Genomic DNA, 22,754 nt, shown 5'->3' on the forward strand with positions numbered 1-22,754 from the left:
AACTTCTTGGATATGTAGATTTATGTCTTTCATCATATTTGGAAAATTTCAATTTTTCTCTGCCTCTTTCTCTCCTCTCCTTTTGGGACTCCATTATGGATAATTGGTGCATATATTAGTGTCCTCCCATAGTTTTCTGAAGTTCTCATTTTTCTTCATTCTTTTTTTCTTTCTGCTCAGATTGGTTATTCTCAATTGATATATCTTTAAGTCACTAATCCTTTCTTCTGCTTGCTCAAATCTGCTACTGAATCCATCTAGAGAATTTTTTATTTTAGTTTTATAGTTTAACCTCAAACAACACAGGTTTGAACTGTGTGGGTCCACTTATATGTGCATTTTTTTCGATAGACATAGTATAGTACTGTAAATATAGTTTTCTTATGATTTCCTTTTTTTAGCTTCTTTTTCTTTATGATTTTCTTAATAACATTTTCTCTTCTCTAGCTTATTGTGAAAATACAGTATATAATACATATATGAAATATATGTCAGTCAACTGTTTACATTGGTAAAGCTTCCAATCAGCAGTAGGTTATTAGTAGTTACATTTTAGGGAGTCAAAAGTTATACAGATTTTTGACTGCACAGAGGGTTGGCACCCTTAACCCCTGCATTGTTCAAGAGTCAACTGTTCTTTTCAACTTTAGAATTTCCATTTGTTTCCTTTTTCTTATTTCTATCTCTTTATGCTGTTCCTCATTGGTGAGACATCTTTCTCATGCTTTGTTTAGTTCTTTGTCCGTGATTTTCTTTGACTCTTTCAAAATATTTTAAGTAGTTGATTTTTTTTTTTTTTTTCATTTCAAGTTTTTGAAAGAGTTAAATTCTAGTTAACATAGGGATGTCTGGGTGGCTCAGTCAGTTAAGCGGCTGCCTTTGGCTCAGGTCACGATCCCAGCATCCTGGGATGGATTCCCAAATTGGGCTCCTTGCTCTGCGGGGAGCCTGCTTCTGCCTCTTCCTGCCACTCTGCCTGCCTGTACTCATTCTCTCTGAAAAATAAATAAATTAAAAAAAAAAAAAAAAAAAGAATCCTTGGGGTGCCTGGGTGGCTCAGTTGGTTAAGCGGCTGCTTTCAGCTCAGGTCATGATCCCAAGCGTCCTGGGATCAAGTCCCACATCAGGCTCCTTGCTCGGCGGGGAGCCTGCTTCTCCCTCCACCTCTGCCTGCCACTCTGTCTGCCTGTGCTCGCTTGCTCACTCTCTCTCCCTCTCTCTCTCGATAAATTAAAAAAAAAAAGTTTAAATTCTAGTTAACATATAAATTAATATTGGTTTCAGGAGTAAAATTTAGTAATTTATCACTTACATATAATACCCAGTGCTCATCACAACAAGTGCCCTCCTTAATACCCATCACCCATTTAGCCATCCTCTACCTATCTCCTTCCATTTTAAATTCTACATATGAGTAAAATCATATGGTATTTCTCTTTTTCTCATTGACCTATTTTGCTTAGCATAATATACTGTAGTTCCATCCACATTGTTGCAAATGGCAAAATTTCTTTCTTTCAGATGGCTGAGTAGTATTCCATTGTATATGTACCACATCTTTATCCTTTGATCCATCGATGGACATTTGGACTCTTTCCATAATTTGGCTGTTGTTGATAAGGCTGCTATTGGGGTGCATCTGTCCCTTCAAATCAGTATTTTTGTATCCTTGGGTAAACAATCCTAAAATTTATAGGGAACCACAAAAGACCCCCAAGTAGCTAAAATAATCTTGAAAAAATAAATAGTTGATTTAAAGATTTTCAGTAGCCAGCCTAGTGTCTGAGCTTTCTCAGAAATAGTTTCTATTTATTCCTCTTTTTTTTTTCTGTATATGGGCCACACTTTCTTACTTCTTTGCATAGCTTGTAATTTTTGTTGCAAACTGGATATTTTGAATATTATAAGTGGAAACTCTGGAACTTAGATTCTTCCCCCTCCCTGGGGTATTATGTTGCTCTTTGTCATAAGTATTGTTTTTGATTTGTTGGTTAACTTTTCTTGTCAAGGCTGTTATTAATTATTGGTTACTGAAGTCTCTGTTCCATTAGCTATTTGGTCAACTAGTGATTCAACAGAGATTTCCTTAATGAGGAAAATGATGTACATTTTCTCTACAAATGTACAGAAAAAGAACGTCTCTTATTCTTTGTACTTGGACTCTTTGTGTGTATTAGAGCATACACTCAACCAGTTTACCTCTCTTAGCCTTCACTTCCTGCTTTTGCAGACTCTGAAGTTCAGCAAGAGTTGAAAGATTAGGTAAAGTCTTCTGAGGATGTGGCTAACTCTGAGCACAAGCATGAACCTTTGGATTCCCAGGAATATACTTTTCAAAGTCCCTATGCCTGAAAGCATTTCACTACATAGACTTTCCTTCCAAGTTTCTAAGTAAATCTACTCTTTATCTCGACTGTCATCCCATGCCCAGAGAGCAGTAGCTAATATATTTGTCTTTCTATTTTAGAACAATACCACCTTCTGGTTAGCTGCAGAAGCCCAGGGAAAGTTCCAAGTTAGGGGAAATAAAAGCAACCCCTATGTGTCCTACATTAAGCCACTGAACATATTGAAACAAAGAACTGCAATTCTTGAGAATAAGGTTTGTTCTCCCTCCAGTACTAAGAATGCTTACAAGGAATGTGGGCTGTGTCTTCAAGTGTGCCACTGAGTTGTTTGGTGGAGGAATAGTTGTTTTGGGTTGGGTTTTTTTGTTTTGTTTTTTGTTGTTGTTGTTTTTGTTTGTTTGTTTTTTCTTGATTATTCACCTGGTTGCTATAAACTTTTGGTTTGTAGATTTCTGGTAAAGTTGACTCTGACCATTTTTGCTAGTTTAGTTACCTCTTTCTTGGAGTGATCAACTTTTGGCAATTCTTTCTCTGCCATTTCCATTGGATTACTTTTAAGACACAAAACCCACTAACTATAAAGGAAAATATTGATAGATTTAACTAAATTAAAATATTCTTTTAACCATAAGACATGATTAGTAAGACAACAAGCTACAGAAGAGGAATAGATGTTTTCACCATATAAAACTGATAAAGGACTAGGTATCCAGAATATGTACTAAAATCTAACAATTCAGTAAAAAAGGACAACCCAATAAGGGAAAATTTGGCCAAAAGATTTAAACAGGGACTTTATTAAAAAAGAACATCTAAATGCCTGATAAACATATAAAATATGCTTTTTCTCTTTAGCAGTTAGGGAAAGGAACATTAAAACAAATTACTACTACCAGACATTTAAAAAATTGCTTTCACTGATAATACTAGATAGAGATATGTTTTAGAGTAGGAAGAACTATCACCATTTTCTTTTGACAGACATATAAGTTGGCTTAACCAATTTGGAAATCTGTAAAAGGGTATGGCTACACAATAACCAGCAATTCTGTTCCTGAATGTATGTATGTATGTGTGTGTGTGTGTGTATACATATTATATATATATATATATATATATATATATATATCCTAAAATTAATGCATATAGGACTCATGATAATACTAGAATGTCTATAGTAACATTGTTTATAGTATCCCCAGAAAATAGAAACAGTACAAATGCCCATCAGCTGAGTAATCCATTTTCACTGCCTCTATTTCCTTACCTCCAATTTTTTTTTACCTTTTGTCATCAGGTATCTTTCTTCATCAAATAATGAAATAGCTGTCTCTCAGACAACTATTAACTACCTCCATCTTGTTCTTTTTCCCTTTTTATGGCTTGTTAAATTTTATCTATTATGTATCTTTAGGATCTCATCTATTTCTGCAGCTTTCACAACCATATATTTGCAAAGAATTTCTAAGTCTTCATCTTTTGTGTAAGTTTATTTTTTGAGAAGGTAGAAAATTTTTATTCCCGGGCTACTTAATGAAGTTGCAAATTTATGGTTGCCAATATTAACTGGATCCACATTGTTGATAATTCCTTCCCCTAATCTTTAGTTATCCTCCCTGTTTATTCACCAATGCATATATCCAATATTGATCACTCTCCTAAATTTATTTTTCCCACTTATATTTCCCCATTTTTCTCATTAATAGGTCTTCACTTCAAGAACCAAAGGAAGGAAAAATAGTGAATGTCTCCCTTCTTTTCTTACAAATTACCCTGCTTTATCATCCCACTTGCTTCCTCAACTCACTTCTGCCCTTTATACTATACTGGTAACTTCTTTAATTGCCAGATCAAATGGCTTTTTTAAGGTTTTTATTTAAATTCCAGTTCATTAACATACAGTGTAATATTAGTTTGAGATGTACGATATAGTAATTCAGTAGTTCCATACAATATCCAGTGCTCATCGCAGCAAGTACACTACTTAATCCCCATCACTTATTTTACCCATTCTCCGCTCCCTCCCACCTCCCCCCGCCCACTTACCTCCCTCTGGTAACCATCAGTTTGTTCTCTATAATTAAGAGTCTGTTTCATGGTTAGCCTCCATCTCTCTCTTTTTTTCCCCTTTGCTCATTTGATTTGTTTCTTAAATTCCACATGTGAGTGAAATCGTATGGTATTTGTCTTTCTCTGACTTATTTCACTTAACATAATACTATCTGTCCCCATCCACATCATTGCAAGTGGCAAGATTTCATTCTTTTTTATGGCTAAGTAATATTCCATACTGTGTGTGTGTCTGTGTGTGTGTGTGTGTGTATACCACATCTTTTTTATCCATTCATCAATTGATGGACATTGGACTGCTTCTCTAATTAGACTGTTGTAGATAATGCTGTTATAAACATCAGGGTGCATGTAAGCCTTTTAGTATTTTTGTATTCTTTGGCTAAATACCTAGTACTGCAATTGCTATATTGTAGAGTAGTTCTATTTTTAACTTTTTGAGGGACCACCATACCATTTCCCAGAATCACTGTACCAATTTTCATTCCCACTGACAGTGTAAGAAGGTTCCCATCTCTCTACATCCTCACCAACACCTGTTGTTTCTTATTGTTGATTTTAGCTCTTCTGAGAGGTGTAAGGTGATATCTCATTGTAGTTTTGATTTGCATTTCCCTGATGAAGTGATGTTGAGTATCTTTTCATGTGCCTGTTGTCCATCTGTATATCTTCTTTGGAAAAATGTCTGTTCATGTCTTTGCCCATTTTTAATTGCATTATTTGTTCTTGGGGTGTTGAGTTTTATGCGTTCTTTATAGTTTTTGGATATTAACCCTTTATCAGATATGTCATTTGCAAACATCGGCATTCTGTAGGTTGCCTTTTTAGTTTTTTTGTTGTTTCCTTCACTATTCAGAAACTTTTTTTTTATGAGGTCCCAATGGTTTATTTTTGCTTTTATTTCCCTTGCTTTGGGGTCATATCTAGAAAGAAGTAGCTAACACTGATGTCAAAATGGTTACTGCCTGTGTTCTCTTCCAGGATTTTTTTGGTTTCAAGTCTCACATTTAGGTCTTTAATCCATTTTAAGTTTATTTTTTTGTATGGAGTAAGAAAGTGGTACAGTTTCATTGTTTTTCTTTTTTCTAATTTTTGTTTATTTTTATTTATTTTCAGTGGTCTAGAATTCATTGTTTATGCTTCACTGTTTTTCATGTTGCTCTCCAGCTTTCTCAACACTATTTGTTGAAGAGGCTCTCTTTTTCCCATTGGATAGTCTTTCCTGCTTTGTCAAAGACTAATTGACCATATAGATATGAATTCGTTTCTGGGTTTTCTATTCTGTTCTTTTTACCTATGTGTCTATTTTTTTGCCAGTACTGTACAGTTTTGGTCACTATAACTTTGTGATGTAACTTGAAGTCTTGAATTGTGTGGCCTCCAGCTTTGCTTTGCTTTTTTAAGGTTGCTTTGGCTATTGGGGGTCTTTTATGGTTCCATATAAATTTTAGGATTTTTTTTTTTTTTAGATTTCATTTATTTATTTATTTGACAGAGAGAGAGATCACAAATAGGCAGAGAGGCAGGCAGAGAGAGAGGGAGAAACAGGCTCCCCGCTGAGCAGAGAGCCTGATATGGGGCTCAATCCCAGGACCCTGGGACCATGACCTGAGCCAAAGGCAGACACTTAACCCTCTGAGCCACTCAGGTGCCCCAAATTTTAGGATTCTTTGTTGTAGTTCTGTGAAAAATACTGTTAGTATTTTGATAGGGATTGCATTGAATGTGTAGATTGCTTTGGATTGTATAGACATGTTAGTAGTATTTGTTCTTCCAATCCATGAGCATGGAATGTTTTTCCATTTGTTTGTGTTATCTTCAGTTTCTTTCACCAATGTTTTATAGTTTTCAGAGTACAGGTCTTTCATTTCTTTGATTCATCTTAATACTAGGTATCTTATTGTTTTGGGTACAATTACAAATGGGATTGAGTCCTTCATTTCTCTTTCTGCTGCTTCTTTTTGGTGTATAGAAATGCAGCAGATTTCTGTACATTCATTTTTTTCTTGCAACTTTACTGAATTCTAGCAGTTTTTTGGTGGAGTCTTTCCAGTTCTCAATGGCTTTTTTTCAAGTCTCACCCTACTTATCTTTTCTCCATAGTTGATATTTTATAACATCTCCCTGAAAATTTCTTCTCTTTTCCCTTCCCTTGTTCACTCTGTCTTGATTTTCCTCTTTTGTGTCTAACATTTTCTTAAATATATGAAAACTAAATAATTTATCTTCCAAAGTGAAGTACTTTTGAAAGTGAAAAGATATGCTATTTAATAATTGATTCAGTGTGATAGATATAAATCCTGATTGTTCAACATAGCAAAAATAAGATGTACTATTTTTTCATTTACAGATTGTTTTTCCCTTTAATTTTTTCTTCTGTTAAGCCAGTAATATGGAGCTCACCTAGAATTATCAACCATCATCTTTTGTTCCTATACATACTGTTCTTGGATGATATGAGACATATGCATGACTGAAACATTCACTTCCATTGATAATTCCCAAAGTATATATCCAATCCATAAATTTTTCCTGTTCTCCAAGCTCATATTTCTAATTGCTCATTGAGTATCTCCAGACTATTAGCCTCAAAGAATGTACTTCAAATTTAAGCTTATCTTTCCCCTGAAATATCCTGCTGTCCTATTTACATTCATACACAGAGAGAAAGATGTGTAGTATATGTACGCATATGTTTGCAAGTCTGAAAATCTATATATCATACATACATACTACTTTGTGCATGTGCTTTCTTAAGTACTGGACATAAAATACTAGCAAAAGCATGGTTTCATCATGACAGCATTCTAGTATGGGAGATAGACGTTGATCAAACTATCACACATATAAATGTAGTATAACTGTAGAAATTGCTATGAACTAGAGGGGCATGGTGTCATGTGAAGTATAATAGGAGCTTTCTTTGACTTTTTTTCCCCAATACATGGCCTTTTTTTTTAGTAGACATTAATGGCAACATGTGGCCCTTTTAAATTGGACTATCTCCCTCCGTTTCTTTACATTATTTATCACAATTCAGTACTCAAATGTGCTGGCAGGTGAGCAGTTTTTCTTCTCAGAATTCCCATTGCTATTCACCCTAAGTATGGTAATACTATTTAAAAGTCACATAAGTTGTTAGGCCCTAAAATGGTAGCAATACCGTTGATAATGAGGATATTGGTATGGAAACAAAATAAAAGAGCTTCTATGGGAATTTGTGAGGAAACAGATGATACCTAAGATCAAGAGCACCTTTCTAGTCATAAAGTCTGGTTGCTGCTTCCTTGTTTTCACATAGTAAGTGATATTTACCAGTTGAATTTTAATTACTTATCTTTTTATCCCCCCTGTTTTGTCCCCTCTGTGTTCAAAACTTAAAAGTGGTCAGATTCTCATTTTGAGATTAGAAAACCTAAACCCATTAGTGTTAGCCCAGAACAAGAACTAAATTATACATAGCCTGAAATAATAATTTTATATCAACATAAATAATAATTTTTAAAATTAATAATCCACATTATTAGTCCTTATGTTCATATATTTTTAGAATAGTTATACTCAATTATGTCAATTTTTACCATGTTGATAGCCATAATATAATAATATCAGTAATAATAGTCAATATTTATTGAGTATTTAATACTTCGTAGTGCTAGATAATTTATATGCATTATCTTATTTAATCCTCAACAGTAATCCAGTGAGGGAGATGCTATTGTTATCTTCATTTTTTTTTTTTTTTTTTTTAGGTAAAGGAAATGGTCATTTAAAAAGCAGAACCATCAGTGTCCCCAAAGAAGTCATAGCATAGTTAAAGGGATAATTAAGAAGAGTTTAATAAGGAACTATAGTGTTTACAAAGGTTTGGGCAGATTTTAGAGAAAACAGCAAGACACAATGCAGTGCCCTGGGACTAGTAATACTGTGGACCATCAATATCCCTAGTCCTAATGGGGCAAAGGGAGGGAACTGCTAATGAAATCCAGAAAAGAGCTGCAAGCCCATCAGGTGACCAGGGGCTCTGATTGAGCCAATCTGACTAGGAGCTGTGACTTAGCCAACCTGTGGTAACCTGGTAGAGAAGGAGCCAGGAGAATAAAGATCAGACCCTACTCTCTTCTAACCTTTCAGTTTCCTGGCACTGGTTGAACCTAATGAGAAACCAGAGAGCACAGAGTAGCCTATTGTTTCTATCTGTACAGGTCAGCTTAGAGTCAAGAGGATGAAGAGTGGAGAATGTGAAAGGAAAATGGAAAATATCTAGGAATTAAATTTTTCTTTTTTTTACTGTGTTATGTTAGTCACCATAAAATACATCATTAGTTTTTGAAGGAAAGGAAAAGTGAGTTGGAGGGGGAGACAAACCATGAGAGACTGTGGACTCCAAGAAACAAATTGAGGGATTGTGGGGTGGGGTGGTGAGCCTGGTGGTGGATATTAAGGAGGGCATGTATTGCTTGGAGCTCTGGGTGTTGTACATAAACAATGAATCTTGGATTTAAATAAGTATTAAATGGCAGAGCCAGTAAATGAATGCTGAATACTTTACTCTTTTTTTTTTTTTTAAGATTTTATTTATTTGACAGACAGAGATCACAAGTAGGCAGAGAGGCAAGCAGAGAGAGAGGGGGAAGCAGGCTCCCTGCTAAGCAGAGAGCCCGATGCGGGGCTCAATTCCAGGACCCTAGGATCATGACCTGAGTGGAAGGCAGACGCTTTAATCCACTGAGCCACCCAGGCGCCCCAACACTACTCCTTAACTACAGTGCTAGATTGCCTCTCATAAAAAAGTTTCATGAAATACTATTTGGCAAGAGAAAGTATTTTAAAACTGAAGTTTTCTCTCCTTTCCCAAATTGTTTTATGCATTTATACCTAACAGTGTGTGAGACCAAATATATGAGAGCTACTCAGCAAAGAATGCCCCCCCAAAAAAAGTAGGGCATTGATTTTAATATTGTTGGTATTTTCAGAACATTAAATTATCCTTGTTTTTCTTGTTCAGATTCCAGACTCCATCATATCTCGTGGCGTTCAGGTGCTCCCACGAGACACTGCTTCCCTCAGCACTACTCCTTCAGAATCGCCTCGTGCTCAGGCTACATCTCGCCTTTCCACAGCTTCCTGCCCAACACCAAAAGTAGGTACAGTTCCTTGGCACCTTAAACTTGTCCTACTATATGAGTCTGGGAAGTGTAACCAGTAGTTCCCGCTGCTTGTCAAGGTTGGATTGCATGCAAGATAATGCAATGAAAAAATGAATGGACTATAAGATAATTACCAATTACTGTTTCACAGAGTCTCAAATTAGGCCAACAGTAAGACAATAGAAATTTCATGTAAAATGTCTACTCCTATATCACAGCTACAGGTATTTTCTGTAGCTCCTGTTTCTTTGTTTTAGACTTGTTATTTTTTAGCATACTCATCAGTATAGATGTGAAGTTATTTGTTTATGCAAAGGATGAATGCATTTCTGGCTGATAAAAAGTAAGATTAACAAAATAAAAAAATGTCACAAAAGAATTTTTTTTTTTTTTTTTTAGTCTGTCCAGGCTGGGGTAGCTCCCTGCTCTAGTATCATTCCAAATTTTTTCAAACATAATCAACTTGGAATGTTGCTGCCTAATATTTGGAAACAAATCTAAATTGATTAGAAGGAAAGTTTTAATGCCAACCTTTGGGGAAGGAAGGAAGTTTTTTAGTATTTATTTCTTATAATTTTTCCCAAGTACTGAATCATGTGTGGGAGTTAAAGAGGATTAGACATTTATTTGCTGCCTCACATCTTCATGTATGATAAATTAAGAAACAGATATAATTGTGGCTGTAACTGCTTTCTTTTGGAATGTCCCTTTCCTGGTTAAGTTAGTCATTTGTGCTTTCAAGTTTTATATATGACATGAAAAGATTAACAGTGACATTCCTTCTTATTTAACAAGATACAGTATTAGATATCAGCTGTGCACTAAATTTATTCAAGGGATCCGCAGGTAACTTTTCAAACTGTGGCTTCTTCTCTGTCATCAGATTTACAACTTATATAGCTGTCTTCCTCAAATCCAACTTTTTCATGAGCTTTAAGAATGTTCTAACTGGACTTAACTTAGAAGTGATCTCAAGCAGTTCTTCATATATGTAGTGCAGTTGCTTTTACATACCATGGTACAACCTTCTCAGCAGAGTCCTCACATTGTTACTGTTGTATATCATCGCTTTTAGATTTGTGTCAAATATAACCAATATGATTTTATAGTTTCAAAAATTATGGTTCTAAATCTTCAATGAAGAAAAACTATAAGAGCATTCTAGACATAAAATATATGTTAATGCCATTCAGGTGCATCTTCAACTGAATAAAAACATGGAGTTCTAAGACTTGAATTGGTTAGAAGAATCTTATTCATGTCTTTTTAATTTTTAAAACAAAAGAATTTATTGTTTACATTAAATCCCAACTGAACAAGCCATACTCATTTCTGAAGTCTGGGAAATAAAGCTAAAAGTTTAGTCCACTGTAAATGCTTAGTCATTCACCAAATATTAAGACCTAAGTGTTGGGAATATGGGACTATTCAAGATGCAGTATTCTTTTCCTTAATAATATACCATGAACATAAATATCTATGCTAAATTTAATTAAACATAGTAGTTCTTGAGCCTTTTTAAAGCTTTATAATTATATCTTAATTACAAAAGGAAAATTAAATGCTATCCTAAAATAACTTGGCATTCCAAATTTACTAAAGTGAAATCATAAAAATAAAACATCTATTTAAGTTAATTTGCTCATTACAAAACTTAAGGAGAACAAATGGCTTGTCTTATTATTTTTTCCTTAGTTATCACTTAGATGTTCAAAATAACAATGAATTCAAATAAAGCAGTGTATTTGGGTATCTTTTTTTTTAATCTTTTTTCTAGGATATTTTTTCTGTATTTTTACCTAGGAATAAGGTTCTTTTCCTTTTAGATAATTTTTACCTAGAATATATACCTCAAAAATAAAATTAGCACTTCAGTGTAATTTTAAAATTAAACTTCTAAGGCTGAACCAGAATACTAATATAATAAACAAACTAGTTTGAATATTCATTCCTTTTTTAAGAGGAAGTGAAGAAAGTCAAATTAATCTATTGATAGTCTCAAATTATAAGACGGCTTAATTAAATCTAAACTAGATACTATAATATGTGTTTCTATAACAGTGACAGATATAATCTCTGACCTTGGAGTTTACAGTTTAGTTGATGGCTTATTAAAATAAATAGGTAGGTAAACATAAATCATTCTAATAATTATAATTTAACCATAACAGTTTTAAATTGAAATTTATGCTAAGCAGAAATGAAAAATTTATACTAATAGAAAATAGGAGGAAAACCTTACTTAGGATTATCAGAGAACACTTCACCTGGGATATGAAGGATGGATAAAAAACAAAACAAAAGCTTTTGTGTTGGGTGGAGGTTTTGAGAATTATATTCAGCAATAATAACTGCTTTATTTTTGTATTATTTTTTTTAGTAATGACCACTTTAAACACAGTTGTCACCAGCCAATTATCACCAGTCAAGAACTCTCAGACTAAAACTTCATTACTACATGAAAGCCTAATCCAGTGATTCATAATCCAACTTCAGATATTACTTCATTTTTATTTTAAATATATTTTTTTGCCTTTGCCTACTGATTGCAAGGACCATAGGTTTTAGCACTTAAATCTATTCTAGGTAAATTGTTTATTTTTATTTTGTAGCATAAAAATTTAGGGCAGAAAAGTCCAAATGCCAGGCTTCTAGTTTGAGATATGGGTCAAGGGTGATGTTATTAACTATATTAAGGAATAATACGAGAAGAAACTCATTTTGAGAGTAAGAGAAAGGAGTTAATACATTCTGGTTTTGAATGTATTCAATATGAGATACATATGAGACATTACAGGGTTATATCCAGCATAAAATTGTAACACTAGTGAGTGTTACATAGAAATCCTCTTCTACATTTCAGATTAGACATGCAGTTTATCATGTGCAGAAATGTATATGGAAATATATTTTCTTTACAACGGAAATACAATATGGTTTTGAATGATCATCAGTAGAAAGAACACTGATAATAGGAGACATGGATTCAGATGTTGGCTTCTCTGCTTAATAACCACACTAACTCAAGGAAGTTGCTCAAATTTTCTGTGTTTATAAAGAACTTCGTGTTTATAAAGAAATGCAGTCCTTGCCTCTCTCTGCAGTGCTGGGAAAGCAGTGGTGAGCAGTAGACATTGTTCTTGCCATTACAAACAGACAAAATAGGCAACTACAAATTATAATGACATATAAATGCCATGATTTATCACCAGAGTACAGAATACTCTGGAAATAATCACCAGAAGCACTTTCCCTCTGTAGCTTTTTATCAACTGGGCTGTATTTAAGCTAAAAGATTTCTTGTTCATTTACCTTTGTGCATCTGTTTTTTTAAGTCAACGACTATAATATTAAACATTATTTTGTTTATAACATTAAACATCACATTTTATATGTTTAGTGTAATATAATATCGTAAATTGTCCTTTTACTCTTTAAGATTACCAGCTATGGTGAGAACAAGATCTATAAAATATACCATTTGGATTTCCTTTTTAATATGCAATCTAATGAAGACAATCAACTTTTCTAAACAATTCTTTATTAAATGATATCATCTCCAACAATAGTTATTTGTTGTGCTGAAATGATGTATTTTATTATATGTGGGGAAAAAGTCATTTCTCTTTTATACCAGTTTTTTTTTTAATGAAATCTGACTGAAATTACAAATGATTTTCACTCCACTTGCTTTATGAAACTGTGAAGTATTTTTTAAGAACAGATTTGGAATTTTAATCTTTTATTGCCCTAAGTAAAAGAGTGGCTTAGCCAAGAAAGTCAGAGTATGTAGATTCCATTTAAATAATAGTGGGCAATATGTAGAAGACTCAAATTCTAACATGGTGATAATCTCCCAAAAATTGTTTGCTAAAAGAATAATTCTATAACAGATAAATTCTCTTATAAAGTAAGCATGACTCACAACTTAAATGAATGCTGATTTTTCAGTTATAAAAGGCAATAGCATCTCTATTTGAAATCAAGAGGCATGGGGTAGAGAATAATGACAGGAGCAAAAGGAAAAAACCAGAGCAAAAGGGAAAAAAAATCCAAACTTTCAATCAATGCACTATTCCCAGTAGATGTTGTTAAAATAAGGAATAATTTTTAAAGACCAATTTAATTATCTTTTTATTCATTAAGCATCTGGTTTGGCTTAAAAAATAAATGTAATCTACTGTCACATATTCTGTGTACCTTAAAGATTAGAATAGAATTTTGTACCCAAACTAACCAACAAGTTAATTTTTTTCTTCTTAGGAAGAAAATATAAATCCTACCTATCTAAAACTAAAGGTTATGAAATTACTAAAAACTATGTATTGAAATAGTTCTAAAAACTATGTATTGAAATAGTCCTACCTATCTAAAACTAAAGGTTATGAAATTACTAAAAACTATGTATTGAAATAACTTAATAATGATAATGAAAATAACTTAATAATGAAGGGTATGTTAGTACACTAATGTCTAATCTTAATTCAAACAAAATGCAGAATTATGACTTCACTCTAGGTTTCTATTATTTTCCTTTGAGCAGAGGAATTTAGATTGGATAAAGAGTCAATGATTTTCATGGTTTTTAATGTGTATATCTGAAAAGCAGTGTGATTTCCTTTACATATATCCTTGAGACTTTTCTTAGTCATGTTAGTTGTACAACTATTGCACATTGTCACTATTTTCTTTTGGGAACACCAGAGTGATTAGTTGCATTGTTTCTAAACCTGAGACTCCCAAGTCTCTGGAGAATCTTATGAAGTTGTTAAAATTCTAGCCTAGATCTAAACACTAAGTGGACCCTGCAGATTATTTTCTACTATTTTGAAGAGCCTAAACAAAATCAGTAAGATTACTTTAAATACGTTTCTTTTGCTTTTGTCTGAAATTATATCGACATTGGTGTATCAAAATCTGTTTGTTAATGACATTCTAGAAATTTATGGGTTGTATATGTAGAGTCCACAAGTGCCAAAATGCTTGGAAAGCACAGAATTAGTGATATCAGTAGTACATTCTCTGGACATAAAAATATAAGTTTACTTTGGTGCAAAGTTAATTGCCCCATCTAGGGAGTACTGAGCAATAATAGTCTCAACATTATGGGTCAAATTTGACAATTCTCAAATTTTATTGTCTCAGGACCACTTGAAAATTAAGGACTCTTAATAATAGCTTCTGTTTATGTGGGTCACACCTAGCAATATTTCCTGTACTAGAAATTAAAACTGAAAAATTTTTTAATGTTATTTGCTTCAGAATAAGAGTAATAAAGCCTTAATATGTTAACATAAACAACATTGTAATGAAAATATTTTCCAAAACAGAAAACAAAAGTTGGAAAAGGATGGCATTATTTTATATTTCCCAAATATGTTTTAATGTCTGGTTTAATAGAAGACAACTGGATTCTCACATGTGCTTCTGTACTTTAGTCTGTTGTGATATGTTTTGGTTGAAGAATATGGAAAAACAAAAAACAAATTCCGCCTCACACAGTTATGTAGTTAGAAGAAAAAGGACTAGCATTTTCACATAGTCATGGATATTCTTTTGACACTGCACCAAAAATTTACAATTGATAGTTTATTGAAAGTTAGTTGAAGTATGAAATTTAAAATGCTCTCACAGACTATACTACACTCTGATATATTAAAATTTCTTGGTCCATCTTGAACTTTGAATGGATCTTATAACCAGGCATGGTTTTGGAATATATTTGTTGGTCACTTAGACAATATAAGTTCTTCTAAGTGTTGACATATTTCATTATATTTTATAAAAAAAAATTATCTTCGTTGATATAACTACCACGCTGATCAAAAAAGCATTGGAAGCTCTCAAACTCATTGTGATACACGTTTTCCACAATCCTCACTTTTGCTTTAAAGCTAGAATTTTATCCTTGGCAAAAAACAAACAAACAAACAAAAAAAAAAAAAAAAAAAAATAGATCCTGCTTTCCTTAAAATGGCAGGTTCATTTCATTCAGTTTTGTGAAAATGTCTACCAAACATCTAATTCTGGATAATCATAATTTGTCATTCTTCATTCCTTTAAGTGAAAATAATGCTGTGCAAAACCTGGTTAGTTCTGCTTACACATCAATTGCAGAAGTGCTTTTCCTTGAGAAAACCATCATCCTTTGGTATGCAGTGGAAGTATTTTATCCATACTTTCCATTTTGTCACACTAAAGGGACAAGTTTTAATTAAATTAGTATTCACTGTTTCATTGAAGACAATGTGAAGTGAAACTACCTTTTCTTTTTTGAAACTGTTAGTTTTGGGTTGTTTTGTTTTGTTTTTTTAACTATTAGTACATAGTAGTGAATAATATGACTCTTCATACTGTTTGGATCCACTGTTTTGATTTTGTGCCATCAGTGCAAATGTCAATATGCTGAAAAAGGAAAATAATGTCTTAGTACTATTGTTAAAATAATCTGGCCTTGGGGTGCCTGGGTGGCTCAGTTGTTAGGTGTCTGCCTTCAGCTCAGGTCCTTATCCCAGGATCCTGGGTTCAAGCCCTGCCTTAGGCTCCCTGCTCAGCAGGAAGCCTCCTTCTCCCTCTTCCACTCCCCCTGCTTGTGTTCCCTCTCTCTATGTGTCTTTCTCTGTCAAATAAATAAATAAAATCTTTAAAAAATTAAAATTAAAAAATAATCTGGCCTTGTGGGCCCCTGAAAAGGTCTCGAGGACCTTCGTTGGTCAATGGACCATACTTAAACTATCACTAGTGCAACAAAATAAGTGGCTTATATTTCTTGAAAATATCCTAGGTCAAAATTATGTATGCTGAATCTTAGCTTCCTCTGAGACAGTGTTATGTTGGTATTCTCAGTCCAGAGATTGTATCCTTTATGTAAATGACCACCAATACCATGCTTAAGCATTACAAATGATTCACCCCAACTCTGTGATCCAGATTAGTTCTAGGGCAGGGAAGAGTTTCTCCTCCCTGATTCAAAATGAAAGAAGATTTTAAGAGTCTTTTGAAGACACATAGCCAGAACTTGTAATTTCTGACAAACTCTACTCATTTCCAATGTGATGCTACTTCTATATTTGGGTACCAACTGATTTTTACCCAGGATGTGTCTCCTAATAAATATACAGAGAGCCCTCTCTTAAGTCAAAGCATAGTTGTTGGAAGATCATTTTATTAGAGATATAATTGGCTTTTTTAATTAGCTTGAAACACTTAAACTTGGTGAGATATTTAAATAAAAATAAAAATTTTCAGCTTTTTCTAAAATAATCAGATTGACATTATTGGGCTTTACTGACACATATAAATACTCACCTGGCATTCTATGTACCCACCAAGCTCTTTTCTTTATTTCATTAAATACCTGGCTGCTATAGTTATAACTGATTTTCACTCATTCATTATTGCTTACTTTCTCCTCTGTAACATGTATGTTTTGTTACTTATTCTGGCTTGATAGCAAAAAAGATTTTTGAGGCTTCAAATAAAGGATGGTTCTCTTATATCCTTTTCTAATGAGAAAGGTACTACCCAGTATGGTAAAGCATTTCATATCTTGAAAAAACTGGAATTAGCTAATAACAGTATACTTTAGCTATTAATTTTGAATTTACAAATTGTTTTAAATGGTTATTCTGTGACATTCTGCTAAATATGCAGGATTATACATTAATTTCTGTTTCTTCATTTATCTGATTAGGTATCCCCTCTGCCTTTATGTATTATGGAAATGGAAAATGGAATTCCCCTGATCCTTTTCTAATTATTGAATGTTCACAGAATTATGTTCATCATTGAAGCTGAGTATAACTTAACTGTGAAATGGATAATTGCTATCCTGAAATCTGAACTTGCAAATGAATTTTGATTAGTTAGCCTGAAAGATACAGCTAACCAGAAATTATTAGCTTTAGAGTTAATGGTTTTATAGCTTAGATAGTCTATAAGTAGCATGGTGTTTTTTTATTTTAAAAAAGTAATATATATACTCATTTTACAGCAAAAAAAGAAAAAAGAAAAAGAGTCCCTGTATGACTACCCTTAATAAATAGCAACATCTAAATTTTGCTTTGTATTAGTCTGTTATTTTTTTCTATAAATTCAAATATTTTATATAAATGGATAATAATGGGAAGACAGTAATTAAGAGCTCAGGTTCTAGAGTCTGACAAACCTGGTGAGGAATATCAGCTTTATCACTTTCTAGATGTGTGGCTTTTAGAAAGTTACTTAACCTTTATAATCTTATTTATCTAATCTAAAATGAAAAATAATACTATTTGCCTCACAGAATTTTTTAAAGCTTTAATTTAAAAATTCAAATAACTTATCACAGTGTTTGAAATACAGGAAGTGCTCAATTAAACTATATAATATTTTAATCTATTTTATTCATTTAGTGATACGAACATCTTCCTATGTCATAAACTTCTTTACATTTTTAAAAATTGTCTTCTGCAACGTTATTATTACTTACGGTTTGGCATTCTACTCTTTGGTTGTAGCCTAGTATTTTTGCCAGCCCATGTTTGGATATCTCAGGCATTTCCTATTTCCCAGATTTAAAAACAATGGTGTAATAATCTTCCAGAGGTTAAATGTTTTAGTCTTCTTTTCATTAAACTTAACAACTTGTATTAATTCTACCTCTGAAAGTATATGCAGTACTTTTAGGCCCTTGATTCCTATAATTTATATGGATACCAAAAACAGTTAATTTTGCATATTCATTAATTCAGTTCAGTGATATGGAAGAAGCAAGTTTAGCATTTGTATTTGACTGATTTATTTGTATTTGACTGATTGTATTTGACTAATTAAAAATTATGGATCCAAAGTTGTTTGAAAAATTAACAACATTGAGTATGTAGAAGTATTGCACTATGAGGCACTAAATAATGAGTATCAGCCCCAGTCAGCCATTTATAAATTTTGAGAACTAATAGACTTGAGTTTCTATTTCTGTAGCACCCTGGTATTAAATTAATCAGCCTCTAAATTCTCTTGTAGGCCTATAATCCCATTCCTTTGAAATAAATTTCTCCACTGACTTGAATAAATATTATCACTCTAGTTAGCCCTTCTCTCTAATATTATATTAATATCTAATTAATATAAAATAATTAAGGTTATTTATTCCAGCTTTTGCATTCCATACTACTACATAAAGGTAGAGATCATGCACTGAAAACGTTCTAACCTCATTTAAGATCTTTCTCACTCATATCAAGCTCATCTCTTTTAAATGGAATACTGGTTTCTCTAGGTATCCCCTGGAGTTGTATTCAAGTTATAGGAAGATAGGAAAGTAAGAACTGTAGAAATACAAGGAATAGTGAAATTATGAACACCACTTTTCAGTTCTGCTTAATAGCTTTGCTTTGTATAAATTTATTTTTAATGCTTTGGGAGGTGTGTTTTATGCAAAAAGCAGCTGAACAAAGATAACCTGTGCCATGATTATTTTTGCAGCTAATTTTGGAGTTGATTAGATAGAGCCATGATTCAAATCCAAGTAATTAACTGCTGTGTCTCACGTAGTTCAATACAGAGCATATCCCAAACTAACATAATCTCTAGATCTTTATTGTAAAATAGTATATATTCTAAAACTGGTCATGTATTTTCTTGCCCAAAATTTCAGGATTACCTGCTGTCCCTACTTTCTCCTTTCATTAAAAACAAAACAATATATTAATTCAGAAGTTTATTCAATGAATAATTTTTAGTGCATATTATATCAAGTACTATGCTCGGTAATTGGGAATACAGCAGTAGATAGACTTCTTAGCCCTGTTCTCAAGGACCTTAGAGAGGAGTTGATATGAGAAAAAAAAAAATTACAACAAATCTATCGGATTAAGTGTCGGTAGTCCAAAGAGCTCTTCTAAGTTCATAGTGAAAAATGAAATAAAATAACTAAAGAACAAGAACAGCCATTTTATAAAAAGAAATAAATTCAGCAAAGAAATATATCAAAAAACATGTATCCTGTCACTAGAAATCTTTTTAAATTTTAAAACAATACAAATTTTGCAGTCCAATAGATAACCATTTTTAAATTATAATCATCCATACTATAATGAACAGCGACCTGATTATTCCTTTTGGCACTAATAGGAATAGAAGTCTGTGTGACCTTTCAAGTGAACATGTATGTAAGGATATATATCCTTAAAATTTTTCTTATATTTTAATCAATCACAGTTGCCATAAATGTATCCAATAGAAATTATCAAAGAAACCATTAAAGACTTATATATAAGATTATTTATTATACCATTTTTCAAATTCATAAAAAATTAGAACCAACCTTAATGTCTATGGTTAAATAATTTACACATGCATATGTGAGTTATTTATATAACCCAAAAAAATCATATGTTTTGGAGTACTTAATGAAAGTTAAGTAAAATATGTAAAGCTCAAAGTAAAATATGTGGTTAAGCTCAAAGTAAAATATGTGGTTAGAAAAAAATAGGTAAACAATAGTGCATAGGGATGGAATTGCAAGTTACTTTGTAATCTATATTATTTTTTAAACCAGAAAAATAAAAATGTTTATTATTCAAATAGGGTCTGATAATGACAGAGATGTCTTTTGCCTGTTTTTCAACAGATCTTCATAAAGCCAACTATTTATTTGTTTTTATAACTATGTTTATACCAGAGCATTTTTATATCTAGGCTAAACCATTCGATTCTTAATCTTGCTGGGTAGAAAATTATATCATATTTCAGTGGAAGTTTTAAAATAAAATGTTTTCTGCTTCATACAAATAATAAATAATTCTTAGTAACATACACTGTACTACTTTATTTCAAAGTGCCTAATAACTTTTATACCACACCATTGATGGGCTTCATAATTTCTTTCAGAGAAATAAGAAATTTGGAAAGAAAAGAACATGGATTGCATTATGTAAGCTCTGGCAGGAAATAACTTGCTGAAAAGTCTAATTTTGTATAGATTGTTTTGGAATCAAAGCTATATAGAAACTTAAAGATCAAAATTAAATCCATAATAAACTATAAATAAATAATTTCAAATGTTAATATATCATGAGAAATAAGATCCTTAAAAAGGAAGGATTTCCTTCCTTAAGGATAAAAATTTTTTGTCAGGAAGAGGTAGGTTGGTGGATCTGTGACTTGCTAACAAGATTCTGATTTTTGACTTCTCTTTTCCTCCTTAACCTTTGCAACTCTTTCCTTGGTCTTCTCTGTTCTTTTGTTGGTTTAGTTTATAATCATATTGCTTTTCTCCAGAAATGCATTATTTATTTTTCCTTGACATGTAATTGTCACTTAATCGTACTTTCTTTTACTTTCTTTCTTTCTTCTCTTACTTTCATTTCTTCCTTCCTTCTTTTTTTACTTTGCTTTAATAAGTCACAAATGAAACAGTTGTTTTATGATGAAGCAACAGTTTTATTGAAAGAGATGAAATATAGTTAATTAAAATATTAACCAGATCCAAAAGTATTTATTTTCAAGAGTATGTTAAATTTTGATCTCTGAGGTGATACACTGCAATATTTTCAGATTATTGTTAATAATTATTTTGTTAAATATATTCTATTCCGTTAAATATATTCTAGCTGACAGGCTAAATAGAAAGTTGAAATGTTTTTGACCCTCTTTGAAATCACAATGAAATACTTATAAAATGTTTTCTTCAGGGTAGAAAAATAACTAGTGATAAATTTTTTTGTTTTGCAACATTTTAATGTTCAAAGGAGATTTTTAAAAATCTCCTCCTAATCATAACTATAAGAAACAATCTATAGTTGTATCAATATATATTGAGTGGTATAGGTTAAAAGATAAACAATTTCTAAGAAAAAAGTTTTATTTCCTCTTATTGATACCCATATTTAAGAAAACAGTAGCATAGGGGCGCCTGGGTGGCTCATTGGGTTAAAGCCTCTGCCTTCTGCTCAGGTCATGATCCCAGGGTTCTGTAATCGAGCCCCACATGGGGCTCTCTGCTCAGCAGGGAGCCTGCTTCCCTCCCCCCCCACCTCTCTGCCTACTTGTGATCTCTGTCTGTCAAATAAATAAATCTTTAAAAAAAAGAAAACAGTAGCTTAATAAAATAGGGTTAGAAATATTTGTCTGCCAAGGTAGTTCTGAATATAAATTATAGGTAATTCTAAAAATGATTAAGTTACTAAGGCAAAAAAAGGCAAGGAAAAAATTTTTTTAATCTGTGCCATTTTAATTCAAATGAATATAAAATATATCATGAAAGAGGAAATCTACCTTAGTCATTTCATAAATGAGAGCCTAAAGTTTAATGAAAAGACCTGAGAGACAATTTAATAGTACTGAGCATTTTTTATTGATATGTCTGTAGAAACCCCTGAACCTCTCTAGACCTGAGTTCAAATACAAAAAATATACAGTCTCTTCTCAGATTTTTTCACGAATCTATAATAACTAAAGAGAAGCGTGAATACATACACCCAGTGATGTAGGCACCTAACTTAAATGTGGCTTTTACAAGCCTAAAATGTCTTTCAACTTTTATATTTTATTTTGAAAATTAATATAAAGTTGGCTTTCTACTCCAAAATCTGCATTTCCTTTAATACAGATATAATATTTACAACTATTTATTGGCAAGGGAAGTGAGGGTGAGATGAGATGGAATAGTTGTCTTTTTTTTTTTTTTGAGATGGGATAATTTTCTACCTTGTTAACAGTGGAAATGATTTTACAATGAGTTCGGATTTGGAGAATTGTTCTAAATCAAAGGTAATGAACAACCTGTATTGTATTAGCATCCAGGCAGTTTCTTTGGTTGCGGGATATTTCTAGAATTCAAGCTCTTATAAAAAAGTTAAATAAATATAGCAGAGTCATTTCACTGCTTTATAGGCTACATCCTGGTAATTAATCCTTGAGGATAGATTTCTCTGTAATTAATCTCTAACAAAAGATTTCCAGGAGCTTGCAAAAGAGGTGATACATTGCAATATTTTCAGATTATTTTTAATAGATATTTTGTTAAATATATTATAGCTGACCGTCTGAATAAAAAATTGAAATTTTTTGACCCGCTGACTTATGCCTTTTGAAATCACAATGAAATACTTATAAAATGTTTTTTTTAGAGTAGAAAAACACTAATGATAACATTTTTTGTTTTTGCAACGTTTTAATTTTCAAACTTCATAAACTAATAATC

At 32.3% G+C, this 22,754-nt stretch overlaps 1 protein-coding gene across 12 annotated transcripts in view; it reads left to right on the forward strand.

The window, feature by feature from the left end:
• GPHN (gephyrin) overlaps positions 1-22,754 on the forward strand; it is a 650,480-nt gene that overhangs the window by 426,966 nt on the left and 200,760 nt on the right. For 9 of the 12 annotated variants that reach the window (XM_046008593.1, XM_046008595.1, XM_046008594.1 and 6 more), the window contains one exon: positions 9,427-9,561. In XM_046008593.1, coding sequence (XP_045864549.1) covers positions 9,427-9,561 — 135 coding nt within the window. Of the gene's footprint in view, positions 1-2,467; positions 2,603-9,426; positions 9,562-22,754 lie in introns of all 12 variants that reach the window. The other 3 variants (XM_046008589.1, XM_046008590.1, XM_046008591.1) reach the window with 1 other exon arrangement.

This window comes from Meles meles, chromosome 6, assembly GCF_922984935.1.
Source record: "Meles meles chromosome 6, mMelMel3.1 paternal haplotype, whole genome shotgun sequence".
In the NCBI taxonomy this organism is placed as follows: domain Eukaryota; kingdom Metazoa; phylum Chordata; class Mammalia; order Carnivora; family Mustelidae; genus Meles; species Meles meles.